The sequence below is a fragment of the Stegodyphus dumicola genome, chromosome 1 (genome assembly GCF_044657685.1).
Source record: "Stegodyphus dumicola isolate Sdum_Otavi_A_Nest chromosome 1, ASM4465768v1".
NCBI classification, from domain to species: domain Eukaryota; kingdom Metazoa; phylum Arthropoda; class Arachnida; order Araneae; family Eresidae; genus Stegodyphus; species Stegodyphus dumicola.
In genome coordinates, this window is record NC_140768.1 from 219,275,125 (window position 1) to 219,294,981 (window position 19,857).

Here is a 19,857-nt window from a genome sequence, read left to right on the forward strand (position 1 = left end):
TATGGATGGCAAATAATAGCCCAATTACTCTTCTAAATGTCAATCTGAAAAAAGATAAAAACTATTCTAAATGTTTTCAGTGATGCATGTGAAAAGTCAAATTCTGTGTTGGTGCTAGGCTTCAGTTCTATACATGATAAGTCCAAAAGATGTGTTCTATTTCAACTATAACAAGACTAAAATAGGAGTTGTCAGCCTGGATCAGTTATGACATATTATTCATGCTTTGGGGAAAAAAAAATATTTTTTAAAATTACTGTAAGAATGAAAAATCAAAATTATTTTTTAAAATTACTGTAAGAATGAAAAATTAAAATTATTCTTTAATATGATCATTTAAAAAAGAGAAAAAGATTTAAAAATGAGTATGCGTCGTGTTTTCTAACCTCCCAGAATGAGTCGAAACTCAAAAGAGGTGATTTGATGGATTATTCGGTCCTACTTATATCCTCAGCGGTGTTGCATTAGGATCACAGTAGGGCTGTATCAAGAAAGTAAAGGATGGCGGATCACTTTCTCCGAGTACATACCCCCTCAACACATCTCATGAAATCCACAACAAATTCCTTCCTTTCATTAACAAAGAGATTTGTTATATAACAAGACTAAAATAGGAGTTGTCAGCCTGGATCAGTTATGACATATTATTCATGCTTTGGGAAAAAAAAAATATATTTTTTAAAATTACTGTAAGAATGAAAAATCAAAATTATTTTTTAAAATTACTGTAAGAATGAAAAATTAAAATTATTCTTTAATATGATCATTTAAAAAAGAGAAAAAGATTTAAAAATGAGTATGCGTCGTGTTTTCTAACCTCCCAGAATGAGTCGAAACTCAAAAGAGGTGATTTGATGGATTATTCGGTCCCACTTATATCCTCAGCGGTGTTACATTAGGATCACAGTAGGGCTGTATCAAGAAAGTAAAGGATGGCGGATCACTTTCTCCGAGTACATACCCCCTCAACACATCTCATGAAATCCACAACAAATTCCTTCCTTTCATTAACAAAGAGATTTGAAGGTTCTAAATATCTTTTCAATTCCTAATGATTCCATGAGGATATAATCTGTTTATTATCCTCTGAACTTCATGAGTTGCATTGAAATATAATGTTATACCTAATCTATGCCTTTTATTTTATCACCCTACATGCATATATGGAAATATTATTCGCTTTAAATTTCATTATGACTATGTTGCGCCAATTATGAATGACACTGCTGAACTGAAAGTTTTGAAATTCATTTTTTAAAACTTGAATTATTAATTAATATTTTACTTTTAATCAATACTTTTATATATTTTTAAAATCTCATTAATTGAGAAAGTTGCAGCATTAAAAGTCTTGGATTAAAAAAAAAGTAATATACAAAATTTGGATTGCTCTTTTTTTTTTATTCTTTCCTAAATGTCTAATTATATTTTGCGCAAAACATTTTTGACAATATGTACTTTTTTCGTTTGAGAGTAGATGTCTGCCATTTTCTACAGGAGACAGAATTCTATACTAACAAGTGGTAGAATCTTCATTTGCAAAAAATACCGACACAAAATTTTACAAAACTTTCATTTAAATTGTAGAAATCTTAAAAAAACAGTTAGCAATCACATTTCATAAAGAAATCTCATAATATACGAGGCGTGACACACAAAACAAAGCGACACTAAGTGTCTAATTTGAAAACATAGTGGAGTTGGCAAAAACTGTTTTGGTCACGTCATGCTACATCTCCTCTATCCATGCGGCCAGTTTTGACTTAACCGACTATGCCAGTGGGTAGTACTGCGTCAATGAGTGAACATGTGCAACTGCATTCTGCCGGAAAAATGTCTAATGTAAAAACCGAACAGCGAATCAATATCAAGTTTCTTGTGAAACTTCAGAAATCAGTGTGGTAAAAATTGGCTTAAACTTGAAGTATTCTATTGTTACGAATAAATTGTCAAATTTCATAAAATAAAATTTTTATGACTTTAACATGTCAATTTGAATTTTGGATACAGCTATATCTTGAGTTAGTACCTCTGTATGAAAGAGCAAAGACTGCAGTATAAGCAATGTAATAAAGGAGAGTTTTCAAAACTTTTTAACATCATAATCCATATTCACAATATTTTTTCAGGAGGGGTCGGGTGGAGTAAAAGAAAGAAAAGACCCAGAAGAAAATAACATAGTAATGGACTAGCAATAAATAATATTATAAAATAAATAATATAATAATATTATAAAATTATCAATAATTTTATAATATAACAAAACAAAAAATTCATTCACGATCCACACACACACAAAAAAAAAAAAAAAAAAAACTATTTTATTATCAGGTTTTGCGAACCATTAGGCGAGTGCATAAAAAAGCAGTTTAAAATGTTACTTTCAGAAGCATAATTGTAGCTAATTATTAGAATGCATCTATAAAAATATTAATAAATGAAGATGTTATCATTTTTTAAATCATAAGCTCATTTCAGAACAGATGTTAATGCACATAAATATCTTTTTATTTCTATTTATACCTAAGTGAAACACATAATTTTGACTTTTTCTTTTTTAATGCTACAGCACAGAATAGTGGTTCTTGACTTGCTTGCTCCACGTGTCCCTTTCAATATTGCTAACAGATGCTTTTCAGATTTAGATTATTTTTTAACATGTTTTATACAGAAGCATACTTGCCAACATATGACATTCAAAAATCAGGAGATTTCTTTAAAGAAATCGGGAGATTTTTTCACAATGTTAAAAAGACTTTTTAAATGATGAAAATATAGTTTTTAATAGTTAATTAACTTTAAATAGTAACTAATTCTTAAATGCAAGCAACACAAAAATACCTTACACATAAAAAACATTTTTATTACTTGCATCGTTTAAGGAGGAAGAAAAAAAAAAAAAAAAACTTTAATCAGTTTTCGTACAAATGTTATAAACAGTGGCAGATTTTGCTTTCTTTAAGAAAGAAACTTCATAATTTTGTTCATAGCATTTGCCACGTAGGCCTGCTTTCGCTAAAAGTTTTTCTAATGTGTCATCACTAATATTAGATCTAAATTTAGTCCTCGTTTTCGCAACAACACTGAAAATCCTCTCACACTCTGCATTACTATGGGGAACTGTCAAGATGGCTAACACAATTCTAGACAGTTCACTATATTTTAAAATTCCATCAGTCTCTTTCAGTTTTTCAATTAAACTCCACTGGGTGTCAATCCTAGCTGATTTTATAACTTCATCCAAGTTTTCTAATTGTAAACTACTGTTATGCAGCTGTTGGAAATGTTTCAATTTTTCCTTCCTTTTAGAACTAAGATAATAGTAAATATCAACAATGTGGTCATCCATATTTATTGGTAAAGAAGCTGCCCCTTTTTCAGCTGCTAAATTTAAGTGGTGACAGGTGCACATCATAACCTGCAAATCTGAATTTTCCTTTCTTAAGATGCCTGCAACACAGTCTTCAAGCCTACCAATACTGGTGCATTATCGGCACCAAGTTCTAAGCAATTATCCAGAGGGACTACATTTTCTTTTAAAGTTTTAATAATTAGCTGTACTATATTAAAGCCTGTCAAATGTCCTTCTAAAGTGGGGACAGAAAGTAAATTGCACTCAATTTCTGAAGACTATGGATTAAAAAAAAGAAACAACAATTGGATACAGTTTTGAATCGGTATTATTGCTTCCATCCGTAGAGAGGCAGAACGGAGCTGTTTTAATGCAATCAATAACTGAAGATTTATTTTTCAAATCCATTTCTTTAACAATTGCACCAGTTTTGGTTCTTGCACTTGAGTATTTCTTAGCGACTTCACTATTGGGAAACATTTTCTAAATTAAGCTGCAGCGTGATCCGATGCATTCAGTGGCAGGTTGTGCTCCAGTAAAAAGGCAGAGAACAGACATTCTGCATTAACTTTTTGGTCCTTTGTTTCCGAAGGAAAACTTAATTTTTTGTTTTTTTCAAAAAACTCACGTTGTCCTCGTGTTTCTGTGTACGCACATGTTTGAGAACATCCGCCCTTCCACCATGCGAAATCGAAAAATCGCAATGACAGGCGGTTTTCCGATTTCGCAAATTTATTATATTTCCTTGAGGAAATAATGGAAGGAAAGTCAAGTGTGTATGATTTTTGAAATGTACACGAGTATTTCACCTTTCTCGCAGACATAACAAAAGATGATAATTTCTAAAATTATTTTCTAAAACTAAGTTCCATAAAAATCGTGAAAATTTTTAAGAATAAGAAAAAGTCGGGAGAAATATATTGTAAATCGGGATGATGGCGGGAGAGCGGTCAAAAATCAGGAGTCTCCCGCCTATATCGGGAGAGTTGGCAACTCTGCAGAAGCAACTAAAGATACAGAAAATTTTGATAAATACTAAAACCTGAATAAAAAGAGTTTTTTTATATTCATAAATTAAAAGTAAATACTTAGAGAAAAGCATAACTGCTAACCATGAAATTTTTAAAAAACGAGAGAATTTCATGCTGCGTGGCGACATTATTTCAAAAGATCTCCAAACTGACTAATTCACGTTATAATGCATGATTCAGGATGATTGAATTATTTGTAATTCAATTCTAATGTAAAATATCTTAGCATTTAATTGGATATTCTAAATTCTTTGTCTAATTCAATTTTCTAATTTTCTTATACTTTTATCTTGCAAAAACCCTACTTTTGTTTATCCAAATACTTTTAAATACAATGAAAATAGAATTAATAATTAATGCTCATACTATTTGTGTGAATCAACTTAGCAATGCACCATATATTGAAGTAAATGAAATTATATTCAAATATTAATTGATTAAACATTGCTTGAAATATCATGAAAATTTACAAGTGTCTACAGTAAGTTAATACACCAAGTAAAATTTATAAGAAAAATTTAATATGACGAATAAAAAGAATTAAGAAAAATACAATTCAGATGAAATAAAGTTTAACGAGAAAAATTATTCTGAAAATCGTTAGAGGTGAGGAAATCAAATTTGCCTAATTTGATCCCCCCTCCTCTGATGAAAAGCCAGTCTCCCAGAAAAACCCTGAGAATTGGCAGCTAAGCAAAAAGGCTCATTGCATTCAACCCTCATTCAGAATCCCAGGCCTAGAGCAAGTCAAAGCTGTCCCAAAGAGCTTTTCTGATAGGAATTTGTCAGGTGCTACTCTTCTCCAGCTTCCATCAGGTAACTTTGGACACAACCAAATCATCTAGTAAAATTATGTCTTTACTTTCTAAAATAATGCTACGATAAGGCAGCCTTCATGAAGGACAACACAAATGAATCGATTCCTTTTTATGGTACACACAGTGACAATCATGGGACATCAATCCCATGGGAAGAAACTCAGCACAGCATAAATTTAGCAACGTTTCCATGATTTTAGTCAATAATGACTTACTATGTAATTTTTTATACTGAAATAGTAATGCACTTCTTACATGCATTTGAGGAATGATTAAGAGTCTCAGTGAAAATAATCCCAAAATTAAGATATTTCAATGTAGATAACAAGTGCCAAAGAATTTTCTCTGAAAATATAATATAAGTAAACTTGAAATGTACTGCAGCAAGAAAGTTATAAGTTATTCAGTTTTGCTAAACATAAGACATATAACTCCTTCAATTAGTTATTTCAGTAAACAAAAGTCTGATGACAAAAATCACCATGACTTCCTTGTATGCCTTTCAAATGATATCCTTTTTTTTTTTTCCTGTACTTCATTTAAACTTTATTTCCTAGAATTATTTGAACTTAATTAACTGATCATCAAACATCAAAAATTGCAAATTTGAAAACTCCTGATCAATTTTTGTCATATGGAAGCCAAACTTCTAATACTTTTATTTTTTCATAATGAATCTAACACTTTCCCAAATATAAGTATAGTACAAAGTCCGTAATCTGGACGTCCATTATCCAGAATGATCTATAATCCGGACCTCAAAGCCACAAACTCACGCATGCGCGTAAAGCCAGTAAAGCGTTTACACATGCGCACTTCCAATAGTGAAGAAAGTGACAGAGAGGTTATTGAAAATGAAAAAATTTCAATTGACAAGTGAGTCGGTATTCTCGACGCAGCAATTACAAGATTTGAACAGTGGAACTTTGTAACTGAACAACAAATTATGTCTGTTTATAGAAGAGAGAATTAAAGAGAAAGTATTAGCACAAAAAACGTAGCAACTTAAACAATTTACATTGAAAGAAATGTTTAATAAAGTAGACAAATAAATATTAAGATTTTTTTTTTTTTTTTTTTTTTTTGTAAATTTTGATATCCTTTAGATCAAAATTGCTCTTTATTTCATAAATTACAGTTTCATATTTTTAATTGTATAATTTCTGCATGCCATCTTACCAGATTTGAATTGATGATCTATAATCCGGAATCGCCGAAGTCCCAACGAGTCCGGATTACGGACTTTGTACTGTACAGGAACTAGGAGACAGCATTAAAAGTTAAATTTTGCTATTTGTCAAAATTTAATTTTTTTTATTCAACATTGCCGAAACACGGATATTTTCATTATTTAAAATATAAGATTGTGAAATTAAAGGCTGGGTACATACTTTTAAGCCAGATAAAGAGGGTAGATATATATACAGTCAAATGTCGTTAATTCGGACACCCATAATTCGGAATGATCTATTAACCGGACCTCAAAACTAAAAACTTTCTGCGCATGCGCCGCGTTGACACATGCGCATAGGCGTTTACGCGTGCGCTTAAGACCTTTTACGACTGCGCAAATGAGTGTGCGCAAGTGCAGAATACGTTTTCGCGTGCGCGTTTTATGTATAATGGACGTATAAGCTAAATAATTATCTATTTCAGTTAATGTTGATGATTGCGTTGTTCCTTAATTTTCGAATTGGATCCGGCTTATTATTTTTTGCAGACTGTAAGAGCAATTTTATAAAAGTAAGTTTAAACTTTCGATTATATCAAATAGAATTTCCGATATATATTTGTTAATATGTAAAGGATCTAAAGCGAAAGTATGTTTTGAAATCCGAAATCTGTTTATCAGTTTCACGCTGCTCAGCGGGGGGAACGCCGCGGCGTGCACATAATGAATTGGAAGTTGATCTCTCAGCACTGTCCTTATCTTCAGGGCAGATGCTTTTATTTTATTTGGCTTATAATTCCTTATCAAATGTAGTATTTCATCTTGATGTGCTCCGTCTTTGATATGATTTAAAACAAGTTCCTCGTCATTATAATTCGCTTCCGATAGCGAAGAAAGTGACAGGGGTTATTGAAAACGAAAAAATTTCGATTGACAAATTAGTCAGTATTCTCAACATAGCAATTATAGGACTTGAACAGCAGAACTTTGTAACTGAAGAAATTACGTCTGCTTAATAGAATTAAAGAGAAAGTATTATCACATGAAATGAAGCAAAACTTAAACAACGTACATTGAAAGAAATGTTTAATAAAGTAAACAAATAAATATTAAGCTTTTTCTTTTTGCAAATTTTGATACCCTTTAGATCAAATTGTTCTTTATTTCATAAATTACGGTTTCATGCTTTTAATTTTAGAATTTGTGCATGCCATCTTACGAGATTTAAACTGATGATCTATAATCCGGAATCGCCGAAGTCCCGACGAGTCCGGATTAACGACTTTTGACTGTATATATATGTGCGTGTTTGGTACTGCCGATTGCAATAAAAAAGGGAGGTGCATAACTAGATGTTGCAGCAGTTCCATAACAAAATTCAAAGTTTTATTGTTAATCATTTCTTAGCTATGCAAAATATATACATACACAGACACACTATGAAAAAATCTGTTTTGGAGTAAAGAGTCCTTTATTCTATCTGGACATACATATGTCACCCCCACCCCCGAAAAAAAAAAGAGAGTATGGATATTTCCACTGAAATTTGAAATTTTTTGCAGTTGCAATACTTTTTTTGTTTCGTAAAAAATTAAATTTATAACAGACGAAGATATTGATTTGGATGATGAAATAGACGATCTCGATTTTCAAGATCCAACACACAATTTGCAGTACTCATCCGATTCAGACGAGTGTGAAATGGATATCGATCATGATACCATTCCCCAAAATACAAAGAACAGCGATGCTTTGAGTGATACTGATACGGCACCACTTTCATCAGTTGATGAGATACCATCAGCTAATGCTTCAGGCTACAAACCAATCTTATGGTTTCATGCAGATTCAACTTTCCAACCTCGAATGACAATTCCAGCAGAGTCATTGCCTAGTTTGTTATTCAAATTAAATCGTTCAGCTACCGAATTGGACGTGTTTCTCAAAATATTTCCAAAAAGTCTTATGATTTGAATCTCTCAATGCACAAACCAACGACTCAAAAAGTTAGGACAAACAATTCACCCTACAGACACTTTGAAATTATGCTTGTTCTTGGATGCATGCTTGTCCTGTCTTACAATAGGGTGCCGAAATTCTCTTATTATTGGTCATCTAATCCTTCTTTGGGAAACGTAGCAATAAAAAATGCTATTTCAAGAGACAGATGTAAAATGTTGCTGTCGAAACTATATTTTGCTGCACCAGAAAAGCCAGAAAATGCAAGTAAAACATATTATATTGACGAGGTTATTTCGTGCCTGAAACAAACCTTCAAACAGTGCTGAAGCGAAAGCTCATATCAAGCTATTGATGAATCAATGGCGAAATTCAAGGGACGTTCGTCCCTCAAACAATATATGCTGATGAAACCTGTGAAAAGAGGGATAAAAATTTGGCAGTGATGTGATTCAAAAACAGGATATGTATATGACATGAACATTTATTCCGGAAAAGAAACGGGTGAAGTTCAAGTCACACTCGGGGAACGGGTAGTATCAAAGCTAACGGAGACAATCCGAGGTAAAGACACGATGCTTGCGTTTGACAGATTTTTTACAAAAGAGCACCTGATAGAAACCCTGAAATTTCCTACTGTTGGTACATGCATCAAGACACGCAAAGATGTTCCTAATTTTGCAACAAAACTAAGCAAAAGGTGTGAGGCTGAGTTTCTCGTAACTAAAAATGGAACATTGTGCGCGAGGTGGCTTGATTCAAAAGAAGTGATGATGCTAAGTAATTGCCACGAAGGGAAATACACAAAATTAAATCGCACCATGAAAAATGGAAGCAAAGAAGAATTTGAGTGCCCTGTGGCAATCGAATTCTACAACAAAATCATGGGAGGTATAGACCTTGCAGATCAAATGGCAAATGTCTATGAATTAGATAGAAAATCTTGCAAGTGGTGGAAAAAAGTATTTTTTCGTCTATTGATGAGCACAGTGGTCAACTCATGGATTGCGTACTGCGAACTCAAACATCGAAAAACCCCACTTCTTGATTTCATTGTACCTCTTGCAGAAGCCTTGATGGCGTCCGGAAAGCTCAACGCACAGTATCAACGCCGTAGAGGAACTGAACGCCCATCCAAAACATCACGAAGCTTACTCAATGTTGGTAACCATCTGCCAGTGACAACAAAAACACGACGGTGGTGCCGTAAATGTGCACAACAAAAGAAGGAATCTCACGCTAAAATAATGTGCACAATGTGTAATGTCGCATTGTACATTGATTGTTTCAAACCATACCATTCGTAATTAAATTTTTATGACTAGAAAATCATTTGTTTTCTTTACAAAATTACTCATTGAAGACTACTGGGACACATATGTACCAGCAGTCAGGACTGATGGGACATATATGTCCCGGTCCTAAATCAGTGTTCAAAATTTTTCTAAAAATATAACATCTTAATTTTTAGGATTCTAGAGTGCTCTACTCATAGTTTATGTTATCAAAATTGTTCTGTTGTAAAAACAAAAAACTCGCCGCGAAAGGGTTAAGGATTGTACGAACTCTGGCAGTGTTGACACTTATTATCTTTCTGTAATAAACTTCCTAACAAAAAGAATATAAAAATGTCTTCTTTTTTTTTTTTTTCTTTTCTTTTTTTATAATATAAACTTGTTTAAGTTTTCTAATATTTTTACCAGTATACACATTCAAATAACATAAATATTATATTGCTCTTAAAATACAAAAACCTAATAAAACTATAGTTAATTTTAAAATATTTGATAAAGATATTTTTATATTACATTTTTTGATGCAAGATCCACAAGCTTTTTATAGTCTTCATTCTTCATTGCACATAGCAACTCTTTAGCTTGATTTAAAGCCATTTTTCTTATCTATAAAAATATATTTAAAAACAATATAAAATCAATATGCAAGATAATTTTTTTTTAAATACATACATTATTTTCATTAAAAACTTGAGTTCTCATTCTAATCACAGACTGTCATTTAAAGATATAAAACTCAAATATTTCTTTCTCAAATTAACACAGATAATTTCTTCAAAAATCATTATTTAATATCAGAACAATTAGCAGCACTCTAAAAGAAGAGAGAAAAGATATTTATAGATTTCTGAAATATTTAAAAAACAAACTTGTATCAGAAAAGACTGCAAAATTATTAAGATGCATTATAAATCATGGTGATTATATATATTATTAAAAATAAAATCAAGACTACAAAAGCTTTTAGATCATTTAATTTATTAAAACAATGCATAGTTGTAATTCAAAACATAAATTAAAATCCTACATGCCACATGAAATGGCAACAGTTCGCAGAATTGGCAATCTGAAATATCAAGTGGATGATAAACTAAAAGTCTTATGCTGCAAGGAATGAAACATCTCTGAACCGGTAATTTGCCACATTGTGTATTTAACAAATACTACAACATAAAATATTATGACACACACATACAGGGGGGGGGGGAGTGAAAGAGGTAAACTAGAACCAAAAAAAGTGGAAGAATTTCATGACTTCAGGAAGGAGGTTTTCTCCCTCATACTGATGCATTTAAAATGTAATAAAAATCTTGTATCAGAGACCAACTACAATATGACTAAAATCACATTTCTCAAAAGGACTGGATAAGGCCCAAAACATCCATGTCTTGTAAAGGCAGCTTGATCAGTAAAAAAACACATTTACAATTACACTGACAAGGCAAAACATGACCATCTCCCCATTTTTCAATAAACTGGTCTGGATGATGTACAGGGCACATGATTAAGTAGGAATGGTATTTAACTGCTGCTGGAGAAGGTAAGGAATCATTCTTGCTCTTACTTTTGCAAGTGATGGGAAAGGTTGCCGATCTAAGCGAATCTGATAGTGGGCATACTGTAACAGCTCAAAGACTCAGAACGAGTATCTCCAAAGATGCACGACTGGCAAATTGCTCACGATCTGCCACGGTTACCATTTATGCAAAGTGGATTAATGATGGTGAAACCAGCAGTAGACACCCAAGTGTTGGGCATCTATGCATTATCAAAGAAAAAGAACGTCCGCTTTGTACAGCAAAACCAGTGGCAGTGGCTCATAATATACTTTCTCTTATGTTACTAATATCAAAATGTTTTAAATAAAATAAATTTTTTGTCATCTGCATTATATAGCAATCTGCACTTTTTAAAAATTTTTAGGAGAAAGAGATAATAGTTGCTTATTTTAAACTCGGTCAGGGTTTATATAATTGAAAAATACTCATTTTGGGTATAAATATCTTAATTGAAAAATAATATTACCTCAAAATTCTGTAATATGCATTAATGTTAATAAATATATAAACAGATATGCTAATAAGTAAATGTTTCATCAGTCGTAACCACATATTTGTGTGAAACTGTATATAGAAACATTCGCCAATTCGGCAGAAGTGCCATGTGTGGTCAAGATGATGTGACCATGTCAATATGCAACATCAACATAACAGCTTATTAAGAATTTGAAAATATGGTGATCCACAGAGATGAAAACATTTGTGCATTCAGTCTTAGGAGGCCCTATCATGAATGGTCCTTTTATTGATTAAAGATTTTCCACAAATCTTTTCTCTTTCCAGAAATTTGAGGTTTATGTAACATCTGCACATAGGGTACACTTATTTTTGCAAAAATATTGTAATTAACTCAGTATCTATCTGTCAAACATATAAAAAACTTACTTTATCTCTTGGTCAGTAATTAAGAATGTAAGGAAAAAATATCAAACTAAAGTTCTCTCACTTTTTTTTAAAATTTTATCTAACATGTGTAATAGTTGACTAAATGTAATACAAAATCAAGAGTGAAAAATCCTTGTTATTTAATATGTATAATGTTGAATGAAAAGTAATAAAATTTTATTTCTTAATGTAAGCTCTAATAAAAGGAGAAGTGATTAAGTAATGGTTTAGTAATTTTAAAACAATTTCAAGACATTAAAAAAAGCGTTATCAATTCGTATTTCAATATATTTTGCATATTGTTACATTCTGGATTTCCTTGCAACGTGTAAATTTCAGATATTTGTGAATTTAGATCAATTAATTGTTTCAAAAAACTGAAGAAATGTCGGTATGCAGAGTAAGACAATTAAGATTACAGTCTGATGACAATGAGCATAACATTTAACCCTTTGGCTGATCATCCCGCGATTTAGACGGGCAACTCAAATGTAGCAAAATTTGCTCATCCCGCGATTTCCAAGGGCATATGTTTTTCTTCCTTTATTGAGGAGTGCATCCCGTTTTTTTCCTGTTGAACCATTGAAATAAATTATATACAGTATTAGGTGTTTAGTTTACGTTTTGGCCAACAGATATCATTAGTTGTCCACTAAATTGCGGCATTTGAAGGTACGTGGAATTATCGCTCAAACTTCACTTTTTGCCACTTTTTTCTTACAGAAATGGCTCCTAGAAAGCGCACAGCGATTATCTTGATTATTTAATTAAATTATTCAATTATTGATTAGATTTATTGAATATGGTGCAGAAATTAGCAGCTATATTTAACCAGAAAAAAAAAGAGTATTAGAAATAATATTCCTAAATAGGGTAGGTAGATATTTCCTTCGTGTAGTGCCAAGATTAATTTCCTTTTCTATGTTATTTCATTGTTTGATTTACAATGTAGTTTATTCAAATTATATATTTTTGTTGGCTGCTATTTTGACTTTTAAAGTGAATATAGTTCGATGTGTACATGGACAAAGTCAAGGGAGTGCGCAATGCCATTTTTGTGCAATTCCGAGATTTTTTTTTAAGTGAAAATAGGTTGCTATGCACATGGATACTGAGTTTATGCAATTCTTTGTCTTGCTATTTTGGCCTTGCGTAGTGGCAATTTTTGCGCCCAAAATCACCACTATGCAAGCCAAAATAACAAGTCAAAGAATTACACAAACTCTGTATCCATTTTCCGCCAAAAATCGCCAAACAGTACCCTAAAATATACTTTTACCGATTTAAGAATAAAATGAAGTTGGCCTTCTGATCATCAATAGATTTGCAGTCAGTAATTTTTTCATTTTCTTAATACCGGAACTAAGCTATAATAAAGAAATTCAAAAGCTGGTTGGTTAGCCAAGATTTTATCTTTAACGAAATATTATAAAATTAGTTATACAGATGGTCCCTTCCCCCCCCCAAAAAAATCTTATTAAAATGTTAAAACATGAAGTTTTATGCATGAGAGACAGCAAATAAAAATACATTTTAAACTTTTTACATTCCGAAACTGTACAAATACAATGGATAGCATATTATCATCATTATTTTTAGTTAAAAATCCATGGTTGATCTTTACATTATGGTAACTTGGTGATTTTTTGGCGAAAATTTGGCGACCAACTCTCCTACAGCAAACCTCTATTTTTTTTTCCCCGCCGCCATTTTGTCTTCACGAAGTAAAGACATGTTTCTTTTCTTTTTATCTCCTGAACACTTCTTCCAACAATCTACTCGCCGAATTACACTTATGCTAGAAATTTTATCAAACAAAACTGCTTAATCATGACAAATATTCACTGCAAAATTAGGAAAAACTGCACAATACCATTCTCCTTACGCATTTTTCAAAATAACACATACACATAAACCATGTACACACCGACTTATTTTTACTTAACATCCCAGAATTGCACAAAAATGGCATTGCGCACACTCTTCACTATATCCATGTACACTGCTTTTTTCTCATAAATTACAAAAATTTCACGAAAATACATGACAATTTTCTCAATCTTTAAACCCGGTAAAAAGAACATATATGAAATTACCTGATCATGAAAAAGTATTTACCCTTTCCAAATATGAACATTTCCACATATAAAATAAATAGAATATCCAAAAACTTTTACCGCTAAATCATCTATTACATTATACACGTCACCAACGAATTCATACCTCAAGCATTACAAATACTTAATATCAAATATTTAAATTATTTCCATGCACGTTTATTTCAACTTAAACGTATACCAAATTCCTACAATCATAAAATTCACAAAATAACTATCATTTAATTAAAATATAATTAAATTCAAAAACACTACTTAAAATATAAATGAGCACATACATTAAATTAATAAAAATTACCTTACAATCCTAATTACTTTAAACTAAATCATTGCTAATAACAATTTTCCCAATAATACCAAATTCCTTTCCACCTTACATTTACAACAATCCATAAAAATAATATCCTCAAATAATTAAAAATACTAACTTACCTAATCTTCTTCAGAATCTTGATTACGTGGCGGATACACTTTTCTTACTTCTGTTTCAGAATCTTTAAAATCATACTTATCTTTCAAAGCAAGATACCAGGTAAAATAAATAACATAATAAAACATCTTTATTTCTCTCTTGCACAACCTTAAAAAATATTTATTACTATCCTTTTCAATACCACTAAATACCCGTTTCGAATTCACTTTAGTTACGGCCATGGGATCCAAAAATTCACAAACACTATTTCACACAACACAGAATAAAGCCAAATACAAAATTGCCAGATTTTTTCCCGATTAAAGAACAGTAATTCGTCCATTAATATCACATAACATATCCCATGATCTCTCATTTCCCTCACATAAAAAAATGCGTAATCAGAACTGAATACTACTCACATTCTTAACAAAGTCTAACTAACCTAATCTTCTTCCGAATCTTCCTTACATGGTGGATACACTTTTATTATGGATTCAATAAAATTACTGAACGATTTTTTTTCCGAATTTGATAGAATTTCATAAAAAAAAAAAAATAAAAAAAAAAAAAATATCTTTATCACATCTACAATTCACTTTAGACAGCGCCACACAATCCCAAAATTATTCAACCCTACTTCACACAACACACAATGAAGCTTAATACAAAATAATATACATCCACAGATACTTGTCCAAATTCCCCCCTTTTCTGATTAAAGAACCGTAATTCGTCCATTAATATCACATGACATATCCCATGATCTCTCATTTTCCCCACACAAAATAATGCATAATCGGAACTGAGTACTGCTAACATTATTACCAAAGTCCCAGGTAGTAACTTTTATCGCCTCCAAAATGTCGCCAAACTACCAGTTATACCATATTGTAAAGATCAACCAAATCCATATATACATCTCGAAAAAAAATGACAAAAACATGAGCACTTTTCCGTTATGCACCTGCCATACGTGTGTGTGTGTGTGCATAACGGAAAAGAAGGGCATGCGTGTGCCATAACGGAAAAGTACCGTGTGTATGTGCTATCTATAAACTATTTTTATAACTAGAAATTGCTTGTGATTAAAAAACCCACTAAAATGCGTGACAGGTGCATAACAGAGAAGTACCACAACATGGAAAAGGAAAACTAAACTTTTGTTTGTACTATAAATGAAATAATCACCTTTGCACCAAGGAATTCTACAGGATAGCACACAAATGATGCATCAGTGCATTTTTCACGGGGTTTGAAGTTTCTACATTGTTTCCGTGGATATTTTATTATTCTTGAACATTTGTTTCTTTTTAAGTGAAGCATTTTTTATGTCACCTAAGACTATACAAAGAAGATTATGGCGAGATATTCAAGCAATTAAAATATTTACTGACATATTTTCAGAATCATCATTAATACAGTGTAATATACTAATCACAGCAAATCCATAAATTAATCTAGGCTAAGAAAATACAAACCACTGTCCCTCCATACACTGTTTACAAGAATGTACATTGAAACTCCAAAAAGATAATTATCAACCGTTCTAAATAATTTTGTTTTTTAATGAAGGTGATCATCTTACAGAACATGATTATTTTCCACGTTCATTATCTTTATTTAACAATAACTTAGTTCTCTAAATTATTGTTCACTTTCAGAGATAGTCGCCAAGAGACATTTCATTTTATATTTAGTTATTTGCTGCATTTAAATAACATTTATTTAATACTACATAATATTTCATTAAAATTAAAAAACAGAAAAGATTTAGTGACTTATTTTTCTTTTGTTTATGAAGCAGCCACCAATGTACAAGTGTCCTTGAACCTTGGTTAACCATGAATTAGCTGATCACCTAGGTTAGCTTATTGGTAAAACTAACCCTGTATAAGGTGGCGGTTTAAAATATATGCTGCTTAACACTTAAAAAATTACAGGTTCGACCCCGAAATTTGAAAGTTCACCAAAATCTTATGAATAAGTGGTATTTTTTTTTTAAATTGCAATTTTAAAATGACCTTCTCATGATGATTCCTTGATGTTTTCAACCCTGATGCCTTTTCTTCCAATATATATCCAATTCAAAATCAGATAAATAAGAATCTGGCAAAATGATTACACATAATGGATGGAAAAGTTAACAAGATGCCAAATGTGTCAAAAATTAAACAATTGGGTGCTACTTTGGTAGATAGTTGCACGGATTTTGGCGAGTAATACAACTTATGGTAAACCCATTGCTGGATAAGTTATTTATGGTAACCGATACTTTGTTGTCATTTTATTAAAAAAATAATGCGTTTTATTATGCATAACTTCCGTGTTTTAAATATTATTTATGGCTTCTAAATATTAAAAATCAATTTAATTTTACATTTTTATTTGAAATAAAAATCTTGTTGTTTATAATATTTTATATAATTTTATGTTGTGGATGATGTAATCAATGACGTCACCTTACTTAAAAAGTAATTGGTTTTATTAATATCTATAAATTTAATCTAATGTTGTAAACATTATTTATAGCTGTTAAATATTAAAATAAAATTTAATTTTGCATTTGTTTTAAAAATGATTTTATTATGAATGATTATTTAAATAATTTTAATTCTATGCGTGATGTAATCAGCTCCCTGATTGGTTACTGAATATTTGTGCATTACAGCGCCATTTTAAAATTTTATTATTCATCTCTTCGAATTCCTGGGATTTTAAATGGAATGGATATCTCCGTTTCGAAGACGAATGTTGTTATTGGTAATTACCAAGAATTATTAGTATTGGAATAAAAAAATTGCCCTTTGAGACTTTATTTTGGCGAACCTGTCTTTCCTAATTAAAGATTTATTTATAAATTGTTAATAGTGTCAGAGGAAATCTTGGAGGAAACCTCGCTAATTGCTTCTTCAATGAAGTGCGAGATATTTGGATAACAGATGAAGATGGTTAAAAGATCCGATTCAATTACGATTTTGATTTTTTTTTGTGGTACTTATCAATAAACAAGAGGTTAAATTACTCAAAAAAATGTAAGTACATATTTTTCTTTTATTTTATAAATGTATACTTCAATTTTTGTTAATAAAATTAATACACTATTATCAAAAATTGCTGAGATAATTATTGTCACATATGTTTTAATGTTAATTATATTTTATATAACGTATTTTAAAGTATTTGAATTTAATAATATTCTAATTCTTTTAAATGTTGGTAGGATGGTTTTTAATTCCATATTCAATTTAAGTAATATTTTAATCTAATTAAACGTTGGCCCAATGTTTTTACAGCGGTGTTTTTATTCTCTTTTTTGCTATATGAAAGTAATAATAGCCTTACTTTAGTACTTTATATTCATAGTAAATGTACTTATTTACATTTGCCTGCCATCTTAAAAAAAGACATTTTCAACAAAAAATTAATCCATTACTTTTAACGATATTTATTTTTTATTATTATTATTTTTTAGGTTTCGAATACTTTACTATGCATAAAAACAGCGTTTTTCAAGATGGCTGACGATTGTAAAAATCACGCCAACAATTCCGCCAACGTAAATCGCCAAAAATCCGTGCAACCGTCTACCAAAGTAGCACCACAATCTGGTTTTCTTATGCTTATACTAAATTAAAGGTGCTGGATATCACATCTCCATGCGAAAGAAAAACATCTTTGTCAAACACTTAACACAGCCGAATTCATGCACTTGCTACTTTATCATCCAACAGATAACTTAAAAGCCATGTTATATCATTCAGCAGTTAATTCAAATTCAGATTTTCACTATTTTCAGCTATATGTGTTAACAGCTAAGTATCTGTACAGTCATATGTTTTCTTTTTATAGTGAAATACTGAATAAATTTTGTATGCAGATAGCCCTTGGTGTGCTTTTTGATATTCAAATATTGTTATTTGAATATCAAAAAGCAATAATTGAATAAAGTGAAAATCTTTTGTGTGTTTAGAGCAGGATGTTACATAGGTTAAGGGTATCAGCCCCGCTTTAGATTAAGATTTTCAGTTCATGATGGGTAACTTATGATATCATTCTACTTATAGTGAGGAACACCGATACATTTTATAAACTTGTTAATTATAATAAAGTCATTGGCATTAATATGATATATTATAACGAAACTAACCATATAACAACAAATTAAGCCACTAAAATTGTAATTAAAAAGACAAAACGGTTTAATCCTAGTATCCGGTGCACAGGGGATTTGGTGACTTTATGACGAGCAGTAAAAACGGGACATATACGATGAGTAGTTAACGGGTCATTCAAAGAAAATATACAGTTAAACATAGTATAGTATATATACTATGTGTGCATATACATATACTATGTGTGTATAGTATATAGAGAGAGAGATAGATGTTCTTTGGATCATTTTTGGTGTTTTCGATAATTTTCAAAGTCGTGCCAAGGCTGCACCGTATACTAGGATTTTACCGACAAAACATTAAAAAATTTTCTTTACACAACAATCTTTTATTCTACTGCTTGCAATAAAACATTAAATCCAGAAATTTTTTTACAATACAGAGCTAATTAAAAACCGAACAACCCAGTGCATAAATGTATCATATAAATTTTATCATTAATTTATATTAAGCAGCTCATTAAATACTGAAAGAAACGATCTATTAAAATACTAGGTCAGTGACCTCTAAAGGACAAGAAAAACTGTTGAAAAAGAAGCTTATACATAATAACATGAAATATTGGCCAGAAATAAGAAAATTATGGCAAAAAAGAAAGTTAAGGTTCATTATGGTAGTGCTACTACATAACAGTTCATATAACAATACATACTATATCATATAAACTTAGATTACACATACCAGTGGAAATAACTTTCAAACTAAAAAAAAAAACAAAAATTAAACAAATAAAAAATGAAGTTACAATATTAAAATCAACATTTACAATGCTTAGCGCGAAATAAACATAAGAAATTTTTTTTAAATGAGATATCTACGCATACTGACCTATTAAAACGCTACTATTTACGTGATGAAATCTGATTACTACATTAAAGTATTTTACAATATCAAGATTTAAAAAAACGTATAGTCACACAGTTGAACAGATTACAAATATTTTAAGAAACGTAATATTAATAAAGAAAGAAAAATTTTAAGTCGCGCGCTTTTTCGTAGCGCCGTTACAGAAAAATCAAAATATTACAGAAAGGTATTGCCATTCAGGTAGAAAGTTTTCATATTTATAGTACTCGTTAATAA

At 30.9% G+C, this 19,857-nt stretch overlaps 1 protein-coding gene across 5 annotated transcripts in view; it reads right to left on the bottom strand.

Annotated features, from left to right (window-relative positions):
* LOC118182700 (condensin-2 complex subunit G2-like) overlaps positions 1-19,793 on the bottom strand; it is a 200,841-nt gene extending 181,048 nt beyond the window's left edge. For 2 of the 5 annotated variants that reach the window (XM_085825775.1, XM_085825764.1), the window contains exons 1-3: positions 19,603-19,793; positions 15,791-15,943; positions 10,140-10,232 (exon numbers count right to left, since the gene is read on the bottom strand). In XM_085825775.1, the coding sequence (XP_085681901.1) occupies positions 10,140-10,232; positions 15,791-15,925 (228 nt within the window). In that variant the 5' untranslated portion in view covers positions 15,926-15,943; positions 19,603-19,793. Of the gene's footprint in view, positions 1-10,139; positions 10,233-15,790; positions 15,944-19,455; positions 19,476-19,602 lie in introns of all 5 variants that reach the window. The other 3 variants (XM_085825770.1, XM_085825788.1, XM_085825783.1) reach the window with 3 other exon arrangements.
* Positions 19,794-19,857: the final 64 nt, after the last annotated feature.